Below are 23,650 nucleotides of genomic sequence, written 5' to 3'. Positions count from 1 at the left end.
TTTTCTGTAATGCTTTTACCTTAAGAATAAATGTGGTTTCTTAGAAAGGGCAGTGTGGTAACTTATAACTGTGGACAATTATGCTGTTTATATCCTCTGGAGAGAAAGCAATATGTAGATGCTGGCAATTTAGACCACCTGGCTTGCTGGGAATAACAGTGAAGAAAGGAACTGTACAACCTGGAAAAACCACAGTAAGGAGTGAGAGAGAGACATGGGTCTCTGCCCAACGGAGGTGATGGTTGAGGAGCTGTAAACTGAGAATGGTTGCCCTTGCTGGGCCAGATGGGTGGAAGGGAGGAAGAAATATAGGTGCAGTTGCCCTGAACTATGACAGACATCACACCTCAATTTAACTTAACTAAAGCCTACTTATACTATGGCTGAATTTGGCCTGAGCTGTTTTCACAGCTTGATACATTATGCTGTCTATTATATCGATGCATATCTAGAGCAACTCCTGATTTACCCTAGTGCTCCAAGTATTTATCATGAGTACATACCCATCACTCATTCACTACAGAAATGAAGCCATCTTTCTGGTGGAATGTAGCACCCACTATTTTCCAGCAATACTGTACGAAATGTTCCGCTAAAAAGAGGAGTGAAGTAAGCCTTTCCCACTGAAGTTACTGCAACCAGAATTAAATTACCCAAATTGGATGTTGGCCACTCATTGTGGTTAACACTATCTACTCTTGTGAAAAATGCTGTGGGATTTTTGTAATAACCGCTGCCTCAGTTTTGCATAGTAGCAGCACAGTGCTCCCTAACAATAACCTAAGGCCCAGTTTGGTACTAACTCCAAGGAATAGGAGGAATATATAGTGTCTCCACCACCACCACCTGGTAGCAACAACAACATCTGGTTTATATTTATTTTTTTCAGGTCCCATGTCCAACAATGCTTAGCTACCAAGAGCTGAAAAGGTCATAGTTTAAGATGATCATAAGTAAAAATTATTAGCGGGAATATAAATGCACTTAGAAACATTTTAGGGACAGGAAGATTTTCTCTATTATGAGCTAATTCACACATTCATTCTCTTTACCACTTGATAGTCATTTTTGCTTAATTCCTAAAAAGGTTAAAACCAACCCTTTTCAGTTGGAGAAGCTGAAAGGAGTTGAGTGCAGTAGTACTTCCTTGAGAAGTATGTTCCCTGAATAATCTAAGCACACAGCTGCAAAATCAATTAGCAGAGCTAAAAACACTGTGATCGCTAAATTATAAATACAATGAATCATGATTGCTAAACAAAGGGGGTGAATTCATTATCAAACAATGCTAACGCTGCATCAAGCACAAAGTGGCTAAATGAACAGCGCTTTCTAACAGACTCTGATTGCTGGCATGGAACAGATGGTGCTTCTGCAGAAGAAGACTGCTAATTGTTATTTATCTTACTTTCCCGAGCTTGAATTGTTGTAGTGTATGGTAAATTTTAACTGACATAAAAGTTCTCAATAACAACTTAAAATTAATGCCATTTTCCCGCCAGCTATCACAGTAATGTTTATGATTTTATGCTATGCTTCGAAGTGGACGTATTGTCAGTTACATTCCACACATGCCTCCGAAGCACATGCCTCCGAAAAGAAACTTTTCTCCGTTTTGATGGTATATGAACATTGTATGTGGATTTTCTTGTCTGCATTTTTTCTGCTTCAGAATTTCCTTATAATAATTTAAAAAATTCTATTCACAATCATCAGTCATCTAATTGAAATATGTTTCTTAGTGAAGACAGCACCATTAATTATTTTCATGACACATAACCACTGTTCAGCAATTTGTTATGTTCAGAATACCTTCTGTGTATTTTTACTCAAGGGAAAGAGAGGAACTCAGCTTCATTTTCAAGTGCAATGGCCATCCTGATGAAGCAGCAATATGCTATACTCACAATGGGGAAAAAAAAACCTACATTTTTTCCAACATTCTGCATATGATTGAAAGTGACATGTAAAAGGGTCCAACTGACCAAGCAGTTACCTTGGTTTCTGATTTTCAAATGTCAGAAGCCTGCTACCACATACCATCTAAATCTATTATCTTTTGAAAAGCAGGCTGTATGCATTCTAGTTTTGAACAAAAATATGGCTAAATCTTATGCTGACTTTCCTACTTTTCTTTAAGCTTTTACCCATACATTTTTAGAGTGATGCATGGAGTTTTAGCTGCAAGTGATCCAGGCACCTACTTCATACCCATAAAGCTAATATATCAGAATGTGAGTTGACATAGGGCTGAAAAATGCCCCCAAACTGTTTCAGTAAAAAGCTGAAAGGAGACTAAGAAAAAAAAAACACTCACTGCTTGAGAGTCCCAGTTCAGTCTGCCTGCTTTAATTGTTACTGAGTCTAAATACCACTTGTCTTTTAAGGAAGTAATGGAAAGTTAGCATTCCATTATTCAGTGGTATCCTTTCTCCCTTCCTTTTTAAACTTCATCAGACAAAATCAATGAATTCAGATCAGATAGTATGGGAAGCAGCTGGTGCAACATTGCAGAATCTGTATGTGCTCACTAAAGAATTTATTTTGGAATCAACAATATACTGCCATGGTTTAATCACTGATTGATTTTCTGGAAATTAGATAAAGGTCCAAACCCAGATTCTGAACAATTAGATACTTAGCTTCCTTTCAGATTTTCAGCTTGTCACCATTTTGGCTTACCAACCATGTATCTGTTAATTTTTGTGGACTTTCTACCTAATGACTTTACCCCACTATCTTTAATTGAAATAGTGAAGCTGAAAAACAATGCATCTCTTTGGAAACACAAGGTTTAAAAGAAAATGTTGGTGGCCCCAACCCAACAAAAAGCAGAGGTTGGGCGGCAAAACTCTTACTGTCCATGATAATTTAGTACGTCCTTGGTCGCCACATAAGAATAATTAGCATTATGAAGTACTTTTCATCTTCAAAGCATTTTACAAACATTAACTGATTCTCCCCACACACCTGCAGTGAAAGACAGTTTTATTATCCTCATTTTACAGATGGGGAAACTCAGTGAAGCAAAGAGGGAGCATGTATCAGAGAGTGTGGGCTGACTTCCATCAGGATAAACCCTGTCAGAAGTTCCTGATGGTAGGAGAAAAAGTAGCCACAGTATCCCCTCCACAAGGGTTGGGTACCATTCATACAGTAAATGGTGACTGCAGGTGTGGAGGTGTGTCCGGAGCAGTGACTGGGCATGTCTACTAAGCTGCCTCTGCTGAAGGTCTTTAGTTGGGGGTGTCCTTATACATTAAAATAAATAAATAAATAGAGCAGATATGTAAAATATACAGTAAGTTATTACTGCCTCTTTGAGGCCCTTTTTCAGGGAAGTACTTAACCAGGTGCTTAAATCCATTTCTCTTCAGAAAAGCACCTAAGCACATGCTTAAGTCCCCTACACTTCAATGGAACTTAAGCACATGCTTAAAGTTCAGCACATTCTTAAATGCTTATTTGAATCAGGGCCTGATTCTGCTAAAATATTAATCCCTGCCTCAACCACTTAGCGTACATTTCTATTTGCATCATGAAATCTATTTCTTAAAAATTCTGTTTATTTTCATCATGTAGGCTACAGTGACTGAATAGAAAAATATAATGCTCTGAAATATTTTATGTAGCTGCTGCTAAGCTCCTTTCAGTAAGAGGATATGAAACTGCTCTTGGATTTATACAGCTAGAATGATTGTTTCAGCATTAAAATGCTATGCTTTTAATTATCAGAGGGGTAGCCATGTTAGTCTGGATCTATAAAAGCGGCAAAGAGTCCTGTGGCACCTTATAGACTAACAGATGCATGCTTTTAATGGCACAATTTGTCCAATCTACTAGTACCTTGAGAAATGTACACCAAAATATCACAAAACTGAGAAGAATATACATATTGGAAAAATTACAACTTAAGTTTCTTTCTACCTTAAATAATAATTAGGCTATTCTCCTATGTTCATACCATGGTCGCTCACTACTCTGGGCTTGCCTAAGGAACAGTAGAAAATATTTTTGGACACACACCTTTCATTTTGGAAATACTTCCATTCCTCTTTAGAGCCTGAGAATTTGAGATTGTTCTTTTTTTAAAAATAGGTGTTTAAACTGATTTTCCCCATATATGTTTGATAATTCTTCCCCAGGTTTTTAATTATAATCAAATTTCTTAGTAAAACCTATAAACAGGGAAGCAATTTACACTGAATAAAACTTAGTTTGTCAACTAAATGTCCCTGGATTATAAAAATAAAGAGGGTGTGTAACAATTCTGTATTGCATATTGTGCAAAGTCTCATTGGATGGGATTTCCAAAAGGACTCAGCATTGTCATTGGATTCAACAGAAGCAGAACTAAGTCAATATTGAATCCTTTATTAAAAATATATTGAATAGGTATGACTTTTAATCAACTGATATTTTAGGGCAGATAGCTTGCCTCACTCCTCTCTTGTTGTGCATAATCTTGGCAAACCGGAAAATCTGGCCATTCAAACCATGAAGTTGCTGTAACTGAATGTTTCCATTGCTAGAGCTGATGTCTCTAATTTTCTAAGCAGTGTGTCCAAAAATTCATGAAAGATTTTCATGCACAATTACTGTGATTGCTTGCACAATAACCGTTTAAATGTGTGAAGATTTCTGAACATACATTTATCTGATTTGATAAATGCATACAGTTATGAAAATTAGAGCCCTATAACAGATTAGTTGCTTTTTAAAATTTATTTAGATCATTATTAATGTATTCAAGAACTAATTTAATCATTTTTACAAACTATGTAGATGACTGCCACAATCAGTGTACTGCCACAAAATGTTCTTAAAAATGAAATGGTGGTTAGTTAACTTAGTAAATATAGAGTATTGGTATTGTGAAAATAAGTTTAAATGTAGTATTTAGTTCTGAAGACACACTGCTGTCTCATAAAAACAGCTACTCTACCTGAAGCTGTTCAGAACTGCATAGTGATATATACCTCTATAGTTGAACTCAGAAAAGTAACTTTAATGTGCGTTTGAGTGTATTAACTAGGACACTCGCTTAGAATCTTCCATTTTTGGTCAGCCATAGACTGCACACTTTCTTCTGGGAAAGACGTGACCAAAGTGAACCAGACCTTCATTGTGTCCATGCTAGAATAGTGTGATGCACTTTTCCTGGGACTGCCCACAAAAATCTAGGGATCTTCAGCTGTCACATCATGTTGCTGCACACTTCTTAATACATATTGCTCAGAAACAGCACACCACACCGGTGCTCCAAACATTGCACTGGCTAGCTGCTCTATTCCAGATTCAGTTCACTGTGCCGATTCTGAACATCAAAGGCTTTAGTGTGCTAGTGTAACACCGACAGACCCTGGTCGTCAGCAGGCAGGATCAAACCTGGGGCCTCTGGAGCTTAGTGCATGAGCCTCTACTGCATAAGCTAAAAGCCAACTGGCATTTAGCTAAGGCTATAGAGAAGGCTCATTAATCTGTTTCTCTCTCTCTCTCTCTCTCTAAGTGATCTCAGTGACACTAGATGGGTCAGAACACCACACCCAGAAGGTGTGTGGGTTATACTAGTACCAATTATTTTCTGTAACTGCCTTGCCCTTCACATCCCCCCAAGGCAGATAATTCCCAGGCTGAAATTCACAGCAGCTGGCCCTACATTTGGAGCTCCCTACAACCAGAAATCAGGAGCTGAAGTCTTCTAGGACACAATGGAAAACCCATCTTTTTGAATATGTCCTTGCCCAAGGTATTTGGGAGCTGTTTAACTGGGGCATCTCCTAGGGAACCAATTTAGAACTGATAATATTAGGATCCAGATTTTCCCAAACTGAGAAACCCTAAAGTCATCTCATGAGCATGATTTACCATGACTGAACGGAGAAATCAGATTCAGGTAAATCCCTATGCATCAGTTTTTTTCAGCAGAAAGAAAACATGTTCATGCAACAGGGAACACCAGGCATTCTGGAATAAAGAGTTTCATAAAAGCGGAGTGGGGGATATCTATGTTTGTTTTCATATCTGACCTACACTAATTGATTTTGGATGAATGGGGGGCAGTGTTTGATTTGGACGGAGAGGCAGCAGCAGCAGCAATAAGTGATTTCGGGGCAGTGACAGAAGTGATTTGGGGAAATAAATGAGGAGAAAAGGCAGGGAAGGGATTTGCAAATAGAAGACTGTGACTGAAAGGCAAAAGGAGGAGATGCGGGAGGCAGAAAGAAAATATAAGAAGAGGAGAGAGCCTGAGTGAGAGCAAGATGCTGAGATAAACCTGTCATAGGGCCATATAAGACTATGCATAGATGTGAATGAGTGGTTGAGTGGGGAGGGATTGATTGAGGAAGGGGGACTAAAGGAATATTGGGAAAGGGAGGCCAAAGAAGGATAATGGGTGAGAGTGATGAATAAAGAATGAGAGTATGTAAATGGAGTAGCTGAAGGAACCACACTTAAATATTAAATGCAAGCTCAGATTGCTTGTCATTTCACAGAAAGAAAAACAAATTAGAGGGAACATTGTTTTCCAGTAATATGCTGGTCTTCTTGCCACAGCTCTACACCTTCCCAGAGAGCAGCATTACTACTGAAATGGCATTGCCTCCTAATCAGGAAAGTAGGGTATTTGCCAGCACTTCCTGATGAAGCAGATTCTACTGTATTACTGATTATGTTTAGCAAAGGGTATTTTTAGTTTTGTTTCGCTAACAAAAATATAAAGCCTCAAGTCCTACATTGTCTCTTTCAAGTATAACAGCATAGAATTCTTTACAACCAGCAAAGTTTCACATATTCATGCAATCTAGAATCTGCTGCTACAAAGTAATTTCCTAGAGAATTCAAGAATGTGATTACTTGGCAAGAGTAATACATAGTTATTTTGTTCTTTGTATGAACACTAAATTGGAGATTTGCAGTGCCACAAATTAGAAATGGAGTGATTGAGTTTGTGTTTTTACTCTGCATTTTTATCTAAGCACAATCTGACAGTATCTTTATTTTGCTGAGAGTAAGCAACAGTCTTTCACTGTAATAAAGCAGGAAGTTGTAATTTGGAGTAGAACAAACATGTTAATATTCAATCAAGCCATATTCCAGTTCTTGTGATAAGATTTCTAATCCTACCATAATCATCTGAAGAATTATAAATGTGCTGTAAATTGGTGCAAATAGATAAAACTAATTAAGCATGTCAGTTCACTCAAGCCTATTAAATAGATCAATTTAACTAATTTTTTAAAGCAGGTTTCAGTTTACGTTTAAAGATACCATCCTTTTATTCAGTGTACAAACTGCATCTAATTGCTTTCTGAGGCAGACCTAATGGTTGATGCGTCTACAGCAGTTCTGCAAGTATAACATTTACAGGTTTCTTTCTATTAGCTGCATTTGTAAGTCTTGTGAAGCTTCAAAGATCAGGAATGATAGGATAACTTCATATGTTACAGAAATGGATTTTAAAGCACAGAAACTTTGCTGAAGTTCTTATTTTGTATCAGATGATAAAAACCTAAGATCTCTTCAATAACTCTAAGTGTGGAGCTATTTACACACATTACACTGTTGGAGGCACCATAATGGATAATCTATTCAGCCACCTTGTCCAATATTTTGCTTCAGAGGGAAGGTCATATCTTACTTCCCCCATCCTTATGCACCTGGCAAATTTGTGCAATTTCTTTCTGTCCCCAGTTGGTGATGGCAGATGCCCTGAAGCACAATGTCTTGTGTTACCCTTTTAACATCAGCCTTTAGGCATTTTTGACATCTGCAATATTTTTCTGTACTCACAGATCTCCTACACAGCGTGTCTGAGAATACCAGCTGCATAATATTCAGTTCCAAATGGGTGACTCTACATTGGTGTGCTGGCAGAGTTTATCCAATAGTATACTTGAATGTAGATTTTTCAAATATGGGAAAAAAGGATTAACATTATTTTAACCATTTAAGAGAATACTATTTGTAGCACCCTGGTCCTTTAGGTTTCTGCAGCACTGGGAAATTCACTGAATTCATTGACATTAGGTTTTTTTAAAACTGATTCAGCTGAAATTATACTGATTCTCATTTCTACTGCAGGGGAAAAAATGCTACCTCTGAAAGTTGTTTCTTACTTTCTCAGGAAGTAACACGTTTGGGAAATGGAAATAAGGCCATTCTGAGATAAGGATATATGAGATTGACTGTCCCTTGTGTCTTATGTTCTGCTCAGTGTTAGCAAGAAGGGGCCCATCAGGTTATGGTTCTTGAAATTTGTCCAGCCCCAGCATGAATTAAAACAGCTGGTGCTGGTCTCACCTACACCACTGTAACGTTTCAGGGCCATTCAAAAATTGCTTGAATGTCACAAAAATGTGTGACTTTCATGAAAGTGTGTTAACAGTCAAGAAAAATAAAAGATATTAAACCATCCTAATTTTAGTAACTCCTGTACCATGCAGCAACCTCAGCAGCAGTAGGGAAAACTTTCCGATTCCCATTTGTTCTTTCTGGAGAGTTTTTCCTTTAGCTTATGAGTATTCAGACAGTTTACATCTTCCAAAAATATGATTATCTTCCCAGAATTGCAGCAGATTATGTCAGAGTTGAAAGAAAAGAAGTTAATATTACATCAAGAACTAAAAACACAATAGTTTGCTGTGCTGACTACAGAAACTCCTCTTAGCTCTCAGAAAATGTTACACAAACACTGTCTTTTATTATGGCTTCTGTACCCATTCTGGCCAGACTGTGATGACCCATGGAGGTGAGTAGCTGTAAGGTGTTTCCTCCTCTTCCCCTCAGCATATAGACTTCCCACAACTGCAGCCCCTGCACTCTCTCAAGTGCAAGGACTGCTCCCTGCTAATATTCACAGAGAGGGGGCAGGGCTCTAGACCCATTTCTTCCCCTCTCTACATTGGACATTGAAGCTTTCCATCTGTGGACAGGCTACACACTATTATGGGCTGTAGCAACAGTTATGGTCCTCTTGTCTTTGCACCGGCATGCCCCAGGAGACACTGAGCCTTCTGAATTTTGGGAAGTGAGATGCTTTTCTACCCCTGATATGGCTGTGTGGCCTGCAGTCAAGCCAGATATAATGTCTTTTTCAGCACCTGCTTTTCTTTACTTTCTCTCCTGATCATCTTTTCACATTTCTGCTGTTGAAGAGTGAAAAAAAGCCAAACATTTAAAAGCTAGAAACAACATATAAAATAGTAATAACACTGATAACAAGCGCCTGAAATCCTGTTATGGGCTGATTAATACACAATGTCCTGACAAGAGAGATGTACAGAGGCAAATAGAGAAGACTTACTCTCTTCCCAGGAGGACCAGGTGGGCCAGCTTCCCCTGAAGGACCTGGTGGACCCTGTAATTGTAAATGACCCAAATTACTATTTCATGGAATCTTGGTGAATGTCATTGAAGAGCAAAGGTTATTGACTTTCTTAAAAACAACAAATATATTTTGCAATACTACAGTGCCTTTCATTGGACAATCTTAAAGTGCCTTAAGATCAGACAAGTGGGTAAAAATGACACTTCCTTACTCCACAAAGCTCTTTTCTGGATCTGGATCCTGTTTAGAGTGTTACCTGCTCATGTTACTGAACAAGACAAAATTGTACTGTTGTTTTGCTCCTTTAGCAATAGCAAAGCATCCCAAGCCAAAAAGTGGCTGTACAAAGAACAATATAAGGCATAATATGTTAGCGTACTGTCTGATTCAACTAAAAATGTGGTTATGTGTTTCAATTGTCTTCACCCATGTGCAGGTTTCTACAGTGATGAAGCAGATCAGGTTGTTACTGAACTAGGCACCACTGATAATTTCATATTCGCTTTCATTATAATTCAACTGCTTTTGTTGCTTTTTATATAAAAGCAAACATTTCATGGTAAGTGATACTTATTATAAAAATGAATTTTTAAAAATGAAGGATTAATTTCATCACTGATGTAATTCCACTGAAATCACTAGAATTATAACCAGGGCCAAATCAAGTTCAACAAATTAATATGAGTATCCCAAAGAGATGTAATACTGCATTACTTTTTTTTTTGTCTTGGCACTTAGTTTTTTAAAAAATTCTGCAAATCTATAGTGTTGACCAGAACAAATCTTTAGCACCAAAAAATGAACAAACAAAAACACATGTAGGAAACCTCTAATTAAATAATATAGGAAATAAGGTAACATTAAAAAAAAAAACCACTGGGCTTGATTCTAAACTCTGAGCTATGTCTATGCAAATAAAAAATGAAACCAGTTCTTTTAATCTGTAGGGTCTGATCTAACTGAAGACAATGGAAGGACTCCCGTGGAAGTTAGATTGTAGCCCAAAATTGGAATTTTAAAAAGGATCCTAAAGGACTTAGTTACCCAAATTCCATTGATTTTCAGCACCTAACTCCCTTAGGATCTCTTGGAACTCATGGCCAAGACACACAGCAGCATGCATATGTTTATTTTAAATGTTTATTTTAAAAGAAACCTGCATCATTAAGGGAAGAAAACTTTCTGAGAAATCAAGTCAACTTTCTTGTTTAGATACATGACCTCATTTAAGGCTTGATCCTATGTTCACTGAAGTCATTGGCAAAGCGCCTATTGACTTTAATGATGCAGGATCAGGGTCTTATCCATTATCTACTCAAAATCTACATTTCATGACAAACTGTGATAAATTTGATGCTCATAAAAGTGGTATTTAACTCTTTCAATGTCAGGATAGTTGGTTCTATGAGTTATAAAGATCACTGCTAGTAAAAAAAATAAAAGTTTACTTTAAGAACGGCCATACTGGGGCCAGATCAATGGTCTGTCTAGCTCAGTATCCTGTCTTCTGACAGTGGCCAATGCCAGGTGCTTTAGAGAGAATGAACAGAACAGGCAGTCATTGAGTGAGTCATCTCCTGTTGTCCACTCCCAGCTTCTGTCAGTCATAGGCTAGGGACACGCAGAGCATGGGGTTGCATCCCTGACCATCGTGGCTAATAGCCATTGTTGAACATGTCCTTAATGAATTTATCTAATTATTTTTTGAACCCTGTTATAATTTTGGTCTTTACAACATGTTCTGGCAATAAATTCCACAGGTTGACTGTTTGTTATCTGATGAAGTATTTCCTTTTGTTTGTTTTAAACCTGCTGCCTATTAATTTCATTTGGTGACCCCTGGTTCTTGTGTTAAGTGAAGGAGTAAATAACACTTCCTTTTGCACACCATTCATGATTTTACAGAACTCAATCATATCCCCACATAGTCATCTCTTTTGCAAGCTGAAAAGCTGAATATCTCTCTCATATGGAAGGTTTCAGAGTAGCAGCCATGTTAGTCTGTATTCACAAAAAGAAAGGAGTACTTGTGGCACCTTAGAGACTAACAAATTTATTTGAGCATAAGCTTTCGTGAGCTACAGCTCACTTCATCAGAAGCATTCAGTGGAATGCTGTAGCTCACGAAAGCTTATGCTCAAATAAATTTGTTAGTCTCTAAGGTGCCACAAGTACTCCTTTCCTTTTCTCATATGGAAGCTGTTCCATACCCCTAATATTTTTGTTGCCTTTCTCTGTGTCTTTTCCAATTCTAATATATCTTTTTTTGAGATGGGGTGACCAACACTGGATGCAGTATTCAAGGTGTGGATATACATGGATCTATATAGTGGTATTATAATATTTGCTGTCTTATTATCTATCCCTTTGCTAATGGCTCCTAACGTTGTTAGCTTTTTTGACTGCTGCTGCACACTGAATGGATGTTTTCAGAGAACTATCCACAATGAGTCCAAGATCTCTTTCTGGAGTGGTAACATCTAATTTAGAGCCCATCATTTTGTATGTATATTTGGAATTATGTTTTCCAATGTGCATTACTTTTCATTTATCAACACTGAATTTTATCTGCCATTTTGTTGCCCAGTCACCCAGTTTTGTGAGATCCCTTTGTAACTCTTCACAGTCTGCTTTGGACTTAACTATCTTGAGTAATTTTGTATCGTTCACAAATTTTGCCACCTCACTGTTCACCTCTTTTTCTAGATCATCGATGGATATGTTGAACAGCACTGGTCCGGGTACAGATCCGAGGGAACACCGCTATTTACCTCTCTCCATTCTGAAAACTTACTATTTATTCCTATCCTTTCTTTCCTCTCTTTTGATCAGTTACTGATCCATTAGAGGACCTCTCCTCTTATCCCATGACTGCTTACTATGCTCAAGAATCATTGGTGATAGACCTTGTCAAAGGCTTTCTGAAAATCCACAGGCTCACCCTTGTCCACCTGGATGTTGATCCCCTCAAAGAATTATAATGGAGTGGTGAGGCATAATTTCCCTTTACAAAAACCATGTTGACTCTTCTCCAACAAATTGTGTTAATCTATTTGTCTGATAATTCTGTTCTCTACTATAGTTTCAACCAATTTGCCTGGTACTGAAGTTAGGCTTACCCACCTGTAATTGTCAGGATTGACTCTGGGGCCTTTTAAAAAAAAAGCTATCCTCCAGTCATCTAGTACAGAAGCAGATTTAAATGATAGGTTACATACCACACTTGGTAGTTCTTCAGAACCCTTGCATAAATAGCATCTGGTCCTGGTGATTTATTACTGTTTAATTTATCAATTTGTTCCAAAACCTCCCCTATTGACACCTCAGTCTGGGACAGTGTCTCAGATTTGGCACTTTAAAAGAATGGCTCCAGTGTGGGAACCTCCCTCATATCATCTGCAGTGAAGATTGATTCAAAGAATTCATTTAGCTCTTCTGGCTCAATTTATAACCACTTAAGTAGGTGGTTAGAACCCTTATAAATATTAACCTAGAGATTTTTTGAAAATATATTTTCAGACTAATTCATCAGTACAAATGTAACATTAGTCCGGAAGAGACATTGAGCAACAATGTTCATTAGGAATTTCCCCCAACTGCCCCTTTTGCTTAGAAGCATTCAGCATACTATTAGGTTCCCATTAGCACTAATGAGATAACTGCCACATAAATGGCATTTGTGTATACATCTCTCATGTACTGATAGCTGAATAGACTCACCAAATGGGAATGCCATGAGACCTACTGGATAACGTTGTAGGACTGAACAGTTTGATAAGTTATTTGGCATGAAGAAGTAACATTTTTAAAAGTACTTTCTTAGTCTCTTGAGTCAGAAATGTAGATGCAAATTTTCTGAAGCTTACAAATACCCCCTCCCCCTGCCAGTGCACAACCTAGCTCCATCCATCCCTTCCCTCTAATTAAAAACCTCCCTTTCTCCATGCCGTACTGAACTATAGCAGGGATTTCCCTCTCAGACCCTTTTGATGTTGGAAATAAGGCACAATGTTATCCACCTTAGATTCTAAGACTTGTGCTCATTCAGCACACAAACTGAGGGAAGTTATATAGCTATTGCTCCCTCTCAGGCTATAAATGACTCAATTTCTATTGCTTCATATGTTACCACAAAACATGTGCCCCCATTTGAAAAAAAATGGGCAGCACAAGCATACACAAAGACCTAATATGATTTGGGCTCTATGGAATTTAACTTACAATGTACAGTGAACTATAAAAAAGAATTTATTTAGAACATATTTTTGAAAATATCTGCATTTATAGAAAGCTTTCTACTTATTTAGCAGAAGCTGCTTTCTTAGCATGGAGGAATACAGAGCACAAATAAAATAAAAATGTTAGAGACAGTTTACTTACAGGTTGACCAGGATCACCATCTTCTCCCTTCTCCCCACCAGTACCATCTTGACCCTAAAGAAATCCCAGGGAGAGAGAGACAACATTTAAATCAGTTGAATTTTGAAAAATAGTCTCATTTATGGTCTCACCCATAATGTATGTTGTTCTTCTATGGGACATTTTCTTGAAAACTTACTATAAAGTTTTGGTAAAATGAATTAATTTTAAGATTCTGAAACCAAAAGCAGCCAGAAAAATACCTCTCCCAGGGCAGATCTCTTTCCCATTGAAGTTAAGGAGAGTTTTACCTTTTGACTTCAGTGGGAACCAAGATTAGCCCCTAAATCTAGTTTGTAAGAATACTTACAGCAGGGCCAGGTTCACCAGGGGGACCAGGATCTCCGGGGAAACCAACAGGGCCCTAGACAAATGGGAAAGAAAGCAAGGCTGAATTCATGCAACAAAATGTATGTTAAAAGTCATTACAAAGTATTTCAGCTAGAAAAGCACAATTGTATATACTCCAGAAATGCATATACAATCCTATAAAAGTGTTAAATAAAATGATGTGTTGTTTGGTGCAATAAGTTTCACACCAGTGCCCTTATTTTTAAAATAGTAAGCTCACTTACTGGATTACCCTTAGGCCCATCATCACCTGGAGGTCCTTTGGCACCTGGAGGTCCAGCAGCCCCAGGTGGACCAGCCTCACCTTTTTCTCCCCTTTCACCTTTTGGTCCCTGTAAACAACATAAAATTGTTAGCTTTCTGGAACTAGTACACTCAGAATATGTAAGAAAAGGAAGATCTACAAGTTAATGGGAGCAAAAAAGATGCTCTGAGACATTAATTGTGAAATTTGATCATAAAGGCTTGTCTTTGGAATAGAAATGGGACCCAAATCAATCCCTAGATTGGAACACCCACAGATCTCAGGGCAATTTCAGATCCACATCAGCATGAAGATATTGATGCTCAGGCCCATCTCTAGTTTGGAATGAACTTTTCCACTAACAAACAGAAACAAATCTAGCTGGAAGAAATATATTGATGAAATACATAAACTTGATTGTAAAATACACGATAAGCTTGACAGGAGAAGAAATAAATGTTCTCTCACACAATTGCAAGATTCCTTTTGTCTTCCAGTTATTATACAAGATGTGGGCTTTAGCTAAAAGCCATTTGCATTTCACAGACATGAAGAAAATATGAAGAAAGCATGAAGCAGCTGCGTGAAGAATCTGATTGCACAGAACCTGAAATTCCTTTAAAGGAAGTTTTTAGTAAGTACTTTATTTTAGTAGAATAATAGTAATTAAAACAAACAAAGAATACTCACGCCTGGGCCAGATTCTCCAGGAGGTCCAGGATTACCAGCTTCCCCAAGCTCACCCTATAAAAAAATGAGTGCAAATTAATGTCGTACTGGCATTACTGGTAATACTCCCCTGAATTTACCTGTATTATTATGACTTCTCTTATAGTTTGAAAACTAGGCTCTCAGAAACAGTTATGCATGTGAGTAACTTCACCCATGTAAGTAGTCCTATTGCATGCAATGAGACTACTCAGGTACATTGATTTACTCACATGTGTTTTTGCAGAATCCGGGAGGGAGGGAGATTATCAAACTCAACTTTCAATGGGAGCTGGAAACTAAACTTCCCTATGTCCCTTTTAAAAATCTCCCCTTTAATTGTCTCCTTTTTTGTCCTTTCTTCCTAATCAGAGAAAAGTCAAACATATATATTGGTCATCTGCATCTTTCTTCCTGTGAGCTATGTTTCTGAAAGCAAATCCTTGCAAATTAGCAAATACTAATTGAACATGAATTTCAAATGATTTTAGACATTAGCACTAGAGTTAGTACTATAATAAATAATAGCAAAAAGAATAAAATAATAAAAACACCTAATAAAATTTTCACCAGAGGCCACAAAAGCACTCAGTGTTTTATCAATAATGGGAATTGTTTAGTAAACCAGATGGCTTCTAAGAGAACACCATATACAAATAATCTGCCCAAAGTAAAAGATTACACTGTATTAAGTGAACATTTAAGTTAATTTATTTTCTTTGAACCAATGCACAGTACTGTACATGTCAGGTCTGTCTTTTCAGCCATTCCTTTTAAAGTGTAGTTATGAGTGATTATTTTCTAGCTCAATGGACTGTTAAATAAACTTCAGAGAAAAGTAGCTTGTTACTAAAATGTTCTGTTGTTAATAATGCCCCAAATATACAACTCTCTGAATGTATAACAGAACCTCTTTTCTAACTGTTGGCAGGAGCTCAAGTGAAAAATGCATATTTTAACTTAAAGGATTTCTCAATTTAACTGTCAGTATGTGAAATTACTGACATATGTCTGCTCAGAAATTTAAAAAAAGTAAAACTAGAAAAGTTCTCAATTTTCTCCAATAGCAAAATTAAGACTAAAGCTAAAATACCTTCTTTAAAACAACTATGTGCAGTACCTTGCCCTACAGGAGAAAGATTATATTATTCTGTTCACTGTTAGAGCCAATTAGATCATCTTCAGTTCCTCAGCTCCTCAGAAACAACTTTAAAATACCCTTGGTGAATCTGGCTTTAGAAATTGTAGTGTTTTATTATGCTTGTTACTCTAATTTTGCAACAGTCTAAAATCTTATTGTTTTATTAGTAGTAATGATCTTTCTGAGGTACTTAGGATTAAGTAGGCTTCTGCAATAAAATATTTATACTATTTTAAAAATAAAGTTTTGTGAATAGTTCAGTTTAATGGGCTTGCTTTAAAATTTGTTTTCGAAGGAATTTCACAATCTTCACTGTCTTGTTCTCTGCAGAGATCTTATTCATTATTATTATTATTGTTTCTCTGTACATGCCTACATCTGTAAGGTTAGTTTTATGCGGCTAGGGAGAATTTGAACAAGTCTCTGAGCTAGCAAGCAGATCAGCTTTTTCTTGGGTTATTCAGGCACGTGAAAAATTGATACATATATACAAAATGTAAAAAAGGCCAAAATATGAGCCTTTATAACCACTTTTAACAATATTAAACAGCCTGCAGCCTGATTCACCCTTATGGCAATATCCGTGCCATGTGGAGGCCCATTAACTTCAATAAGACTTCCAGATGTAAGGGACTGTAATCAAGCTGTATGATCGAGGTCTCATTTAGTGAGGTGCATAAGAACTAATCAGGGACCCAGTTGTGTCTGTCAAGCTCCTGATGGTGCACAGTTGCTCACTGAGTTTCCCAGTGTGTGATTACGATATAGTTTGCTCTTCTTCTGCTTCCCTCGATGAGCTTTTAATCCAATCTATGAAGAGGGAGGAAGGGAAGGGGCTAGGAGCCTTCCCTGTCCTCTATGAGGTTTGTTCAGGGACGCATGAAGAGCACAAGTGCTGCACTCTCAGGCACTCTCAGTTGTGGTTGGCCCATAAGTGGTCCTTGAAAGAGTAAGAAGGCTTCTGGTGAGTCCCCTCTTAGGGCATCTGTGTAAGTGCCAGCTACAATCTGGCCACATGTAAGGACTATATATAAACTCATAAACAGATCCCTGAAACAAATATGACCTTTCCACTATCTAATGTTTTGTAGTATGAAATCCAGCCTTTGTATTTTGTCTATAGTGGATCTCATGCTGCAGAACATAAAATGGTGTGAAAGTTCATGGTTGTTTCACACAGCTTTTTATCGAGTTTAGACAGTGCTTATGTGGAGCAAGATGGCCCTATCTGGCCGTGGATATATATTTAGAGAGTGCATATTTAAATCACAGACGTTAAATAGACGAATAATTAATACACTGTAATTTTGTAATGAAAATATTTCTTTTTTGCCTTTTGGCTGAGCTCAAGGGTGGTATCAATTCAATATCTGATTCATCCTCCACATGAGAACTGTCTCATTTTCTTGAAGGGAAAAAGATTTGTTGATCTAATAGACCTATTCTGTCTCTAAGTACTGCAGGCCCTTAATCAGATCTTACTCAGGCAAAACCTGAGAGACATCACTGGAAGCTTTTCTTAACAAGATCTCAGTAAGGACATTGGCAGTTGTTCCTAAACTACAAAGAGTGATATAATCCCATTGATGTGTTTAAATCTGGAATCTTAGTTTCATTATTCACGGAGAGTAATTTGTATTAGACTAAAGGTCCTAATTTTAAGTAAAATAATTCTAGAAAATATGGAATAGCAAAAAGATAGTGGATAGAAGGCTGCCACCTTCTGGTTATGCTACGGAATATTACAGTTGGTTTTGTAAGCATGTGAAAACATTGAAACACCAATTCTGAATGACAGTCAGTGTGCAGGGGGTTTAATCACCATTCTGTTTCTTTGTCTTCCTCACAAAGAAATGTCCAAGTATGAAAAGGTTATTATGAAGACAGAAGTGAGATCAGCTCCAGAGATGCACATAGTCTCTAAAAGAGGTTACATTTATTGAGCTATGTTCAGCCCTGAATTACATGGGCTTAAGCGATACACAGGTACTATGCTGACCCTCGGCCTGAGGGGTGAATTTGATCCTACAGGAACCAAATTGCTCTGATTCCAGGAAGAAATTTTATCACGTGTGCGGAGAGATCAGTATATCATGCAAAGGTATTAATTAAGGGCCAAATCTTGTGCTGGTGTAAATTGCCATCGCTCAATTGACTTCATATAGCAAAGTGTAATGACTTGTTATAGCATTCTTAAAAGAGCTCCAGATCATAGGATTCTGAGAAGGAATAACAGACATAAAATTAATGATTTCACCTTTCCTTCAGTTCATGGACACATGTAATTTGCATCATTCACCAGAGACAACACGTAACTCTTGATGGCGGGGAGGGCACAATTTAAAGGTTCTGGAGGCACGTGACTGCCACACGCATCACCTCTGGGCTGAGGAGCAGCAGCATATCCAGGAACACCAGGGCACCAGTGAGCGAGCAACTCAAGGAGCATCTCATGGTAGCCGGGCTCTGCCGGCCAGCACTGGGCTCCTTTGCGGGAGAGGCAAAAGCACATCAGGGCACAGCTCGGAGCTGTGCTGCCTGTCCTGCCTGGGGAGCGTCTGGTCGCGCAGAGGCGGCCTGGCTCAGGGAGGGCTGCTGGGCAGCTAGCCAGCACACTGGCTCCCACAGCGCAGAGAGCCAGAGGCCTGAGCAGGCCAGGCAGCTCCCACCTGCTGGCTCCTGGCAGGAGTCAGGCGACAGTTTTAAACTGTGGGGTGTGCCAGCTAAATGGAAGGTGAAAATCACATGACCCCACGTACCCTTGCACATGTTGCCTCTGCCATTGACTGATTCTGCCTGCTCCACATTATGAAAAGGCATAATTAATATAGGGGTGGCACAACATTCAGTGCATACCCATGCTTTTATTACATTATGTTTGTACTGTATTAAATAATAATACATAACACTTATGTTACACTTTACAGTTGCTGAGAGCTGTACATAAGAGTATTTACTAATGACATCCATGACCACAAACAAACTTCCACTAGCATCCTGTGTTTATTTTTGGTCGGCCATCTAGAAGAGAAGTTAGGGTTTTATTTGTATTTATTTCTGTTTTATTTTTGTGCTAGAGAACCCACAGATTTTCCAAGTTTAGGATGATATTAAAACAAATCTTTTTAAAGAGTACAGTAGAATCTCAGATTTATGAACACCAGAGTTATGAACTGACCAGTCAACCACAGACCTCATTTGGAACTGGAAGTACATAATCAGGTGGAAGCAGTAGAGACAAAAAAAAAAAAAAAAAAAGGCAAATACAGTACAGTACTATGTTAAACATAAACTACTAAAATAAATAAAGGGAAAGTTTAAAAAAAAAGATTTGACAAGGTAAGAAAACTGTTTCTGTGTTTGTTTCATTTAGATTAAGATGGTTAAAAGCAGAATTTTTCTTCTGCATAGTAAAGTTTCAAAGCTGTATTAAGTCAATGTTCAGTTGTAAACTTTTGAAAGAACAGCCGTAACGTTTTGTTCCAAGTTATGAACATTTCAGAGCTACGAACAACCTCTATTCCTGAGGGTTTCCTAACTCTGAGGTTCTAACTGTAAATTTAATTTAGAGCCTGGCAAACAGTTAAGGACAAATTTTCAGAAGTGCTGAGCATTTCCAACTCCAAATGGAATCAGTGAGAGGTGGTAGCTGTTTCCCACCTCTAAAAATCAGGCCCAAGTGTCATATTACAGATAGAAAAGAATGGATTTATAAGACTACTTCTGAACCTAGGGCATTACACTTTTCAATTAAATATATGGGCAACAAGCTGCATGTATATCTTACATGCAGTTTATCATGCTTTTCCCCCTAAGTACTTTGGCATACAGCATCACCTTACCAGTTCAAACTATGCTAGTAGGTTTTGTTCTAATACTTTTTCTAATTATAAGCTGCACAAAGAGTATACTTTGGGGAGAAGTTTGTTTTTAAGTGGTTATGCTTGAGTGTAATGGAGAATCTCACCATTTCAGGGAGGCTATAAGCATTAATAATGCAACATTACATGCACATTTGTACTGAAGATGCCTTTGATCGGTTAGGCCTATATTTTGTGTGTATTAGTGGAGGAATCAACAGGCTGGTTAAAAACACATCACATTAAATATGCTAAAAATTGTTTATAGTTTGCTAGCAGATAAAGGGGCCTTTGAAGCACAAGTATTAACAACTGAATATCTCCTTCTAGTCCAGTCTCGCAAATACTAACGTGATCAAATGTTGCGCTTCACTACTCAATAGGAACAGGGAGGATGCCAAAATGTTCTTCCACACTTTACAAAGAACTGTGAATCATATTATCTAGCATGAGGAGCCTACCCTGAAGGGACTGTAAGGCCAAGGCATGCTTATGCATTAAACACCATTGAAAGAAAATATAAAGAAGAAAGGGAAAAGACATTCTTAGTTTTGTAGGGTGAACAACCCTACCGTTGCTAGAACAATGTCTGAGTGTAAATGATTCATACAGCACAGACTCGTTTTGACAGAACAATTCTCTAGGATTTCAGAAAACTGGTCGAGCTCATTATGTGAAATTTAAATTAAGAAGAAATGTGTCTTCGCTGAGAAACCTAGCATGTACTTAAAGCTTGGGAATAGTAAAGCAGAAGACAAGTAATTAGAAGAAATAATAATAATAAAAAAAACCCTAGCAAAATAATGTGCTTGAAAGCATCTGTATATGAATGCAGAGAATATGGGAAATAAGAAGAAATTAAAATGATACCCAGTGATGCAGTGTGTGAATTCATGTTCTTGAATTAAACCTAGTGGGATAATTCTCACACGTGAATGTAAATGGGGGCTTAAAACCGTACAGAAGAAATAAGAAAGGGAAAAAAAGGAGCAAGGGTGATAGTATGCCACAATTTTTACAAAATAACTGGGATATAATTTGATCATGAGGATATATTTTAGGTAAAAATATAAAGGGTGAAATCCTTGCTTCATTGAAACCAGTGGCAAAATTCCCCTTGACCTCAAGGAGGCCAGAATTATACCCAAGGATTTTTTTTTAATTATTTTTTTACAAGTTTTTTTTTACAAGCAACTACAGTCAGGGCCCTCAAGACCAGATGAAAATGAAAATGAGAAATATAGGGACAATTAAGATGTTCAGAAGTGAAGGATGCTGGATGAGAGGATTTTGGCTCCCCAGTCATCTGTGTGATGACAAATACAGATAAACATGGAAGAAAGGGGTTCCTATGTACACAAAGAACAACTTAACAGCTCTAGGAATAGAAGAAACTACCTTGGATATACTTCCTAACAGTGCAATTTTCAGTTAGGTACTGTGTACAGAGACATGATGTTATGGACCAACGTGGTAATAATCTCTCTAGACACGACACTCTTTAATAAGAGTGAATCTAGACATTCATTTCTGGGTCCTCCATACCAAAAATATGTCAACACATGGAAGGCAATTCAGAGAAGGAAAACCAAAAGTATTAATGAAATGGAGGAAACGAGGTGTAAGGAAAGATTAACTAGTTATAAGCTTGGTCAAACAATATTTATGTAGGGATATTATAGTCTTCTATGTGTTTGAAAGGTATAAACGTAAAGAAAGGAGAAAAAATATGTAGAGCGTGAAAAAAGGCTTAAACCAATAGTAATGGAATGAAGAATCTCTTTAAAAAAGTGATGGTAGTTCCATCTCTTATTTTAATTTAAAATTGGACTGGGCAAAGCATTGGGAAGATAACTTGGAAATTATCTTGCTGACCGATCTCATTGTACACTGTGAAAACTGTGAGCAAGATGGTTTAGATCCTGCATTACACATCCTTTGAAGGTGATAGACAGTTGTCTTCTATCTTTTCAAAACAGAGGGGGAATTCAGAACACCTGATCAGCCTTCCTTAGCTGCTGAAGCAACAGCTCATGGTCAGTCTTGCTGAGATGTGCAGCATGATGAAAAGGTCCAAATAATCCTGATCTAAAAGCAGGAAGTGATTAATTATGACCTTTTCTGTTATGGTTTTACATCCAAAGGAAGGATAAGACCTAGATGGGAACCAACCTAGATTGTTGATGTCCAAGAACATCTGGTATTGAACAGTCCATGCCTTCTCAACCACTCTTACTTTGTATATTATAGGAAACAGTCCTGAACTGACCGTTTTTTAACAGATCCCTGTCTCTAATTTCTATATTTGATTCAGTAAATAAAGCCATACTCTCATCTATATGTCAGAGTTTTTCAGGTCTAGATGTTGGAAATAGCTAGTAACCCTGAATCACAGTATAACAAAAACTAAGGTCTATCGAAGCAGAAACTTATATGGCACTAACTTGTAATTGTGTCCTTTTTAAAGTCTTGTTGCATCTACATTTTTTTTTGCCTCGATATACTACAGAAGAAAACCTGAGATTGTGTCTGAGTAAAACTAAGGCTAATGACCAAAAATAGGTCACTACAAGTACAGTCACTACAAGTATTTGTGTAGTAAGAAATGACCCATTGCAAGGGTGGCAGAATCTGACCCTCTAGAACATGGTGCTGATTAACTAAATGACCAAATGAACCTCACTTTTGTCATTAGCAGTAGTATTACTGATACCCACTTTTAGGGATTGTTCTGCAGTTTACGTAGGCAAATAACATGTTTGTATGCAGCATGATACAAAAACACAAGCTGCAATGTACAAAGTATGAAATCTGATTGAAGTATTATTCTTAAGGTGAACTGGTAAAATAAATAGTAATTACGAAAGGTATTTGAGAAAAATATTACTAGCAAGAAATTTCAATATTATGACTTTGGATACATAATGGTCAGCTACATAATGATTGGATACCTCTGTCCTTCTCTTGATAACCATCAAAAAGGTAATTAGCATATTGTAATGTTTGGGGGTATGATCTACCTTTACTGGAGAAGAAGCAACTCTGAAACCCAATCTATATATACCTATTAAATCCAATATGTAAATGTGATATTTGCCCAACCATCATAAACCTGCAACCAGACACATCCTTCTTAAATTAGTGCCAGAAAATCCTAGCGTTATATCTACTAATACTTAAGGGGACCACCATAGATTTTGTCTACCCAAAATATTTAATTTTTCTTTAAAAAAAGGGGGGTTTTCCCTTGCAGTCCCTGTTGTTCTCTATATCCACTGATATGAATAAATTTAAAGTCTTATGATTAGATTTCTCCCCCTCCCCCATATCTACAATCTTGAACATTCAAACATGTTTTTGGTTCTCATCCCAGAGAGACAAATCCTGCAGCCCTTAATGTAGGCCAAACTGCCACTGAAGACAGCCTTAGGGAATCATGTCACATGCTTTGGAGATTAAGTGAAATATAGAATCATGCAACCATGCAGAAGGGCATGTTGCTTTGTATCTTTTTTAGCAATTACTAATAAAACACACTAGAGATGCAAGAATGCTGACATTATCAGAAGGTGGGGAGAGACATAGACCAAATACAT

The 23,650-nt window shown here is 37.5% G+C and overlaps 1 protein-coding gene across 4 annotated transcripts in view; it reads right to left on the bottom strand.

Moving 5' to 3' along the window:
- The window catches only part of COL11A1 (collagen type XI alpha 1 chain), a 228,180-nt gene that overhangs the window by 20,661 nt on the left and 183,869 nt on the right, over positions 1 to 23,650 (bottom strand). For all 4 annotated transcript variants that reach the window (XM_077823830.1, XM_077823832.1, XM_077823829.1 and 1 more), the window contains 5 exons: positions 15,036 to 15,089; positions 14,326 to 14,433; positions 14,061 to 14,114; positions 13,712 to 13,765; positions 9,308 to 9,361 (listed from right to left, as the gene is read on the bottom strand). In XM_077823830.1, coding sequence (XP_077679956.1) covers positions 9,308 to 9,361; positions 13,712 to 13,765; positions 14,061 to 14,114; positions 14,326 to 14,433; positions 15,036 to 15,089 — 324 coding nt within the window. The remainder of the gene's footprint in view (positions 1 to 9,307; positions 9,362 to 13,711; positions 13,766 to 14,060; positions 14,115 to 14,325; positions 14,434 to 15,035; positions 15,090 to 23,650) is intronic.

This window comes from Eretmochelys imbricata, chromosome 8 (genome assembly GCF_965152235.1).
Source record: "Eretmochelys imbricata isolate rEreImb1 chromosome 8, rEreImb1.hap1, whole genome shotgun sequence".
Taxonomy (NCBI): domain Eukaryota; kingdom Metazoa; phylum Chordata; order Testudines; family Cheloniidae; genus Eretmochelys; species Eretmochelys imbricata.
Note: the sequence above shows the minus strand (reverse complement) of the source record. Positions and strands in the feature narration are given on the sequence as shown.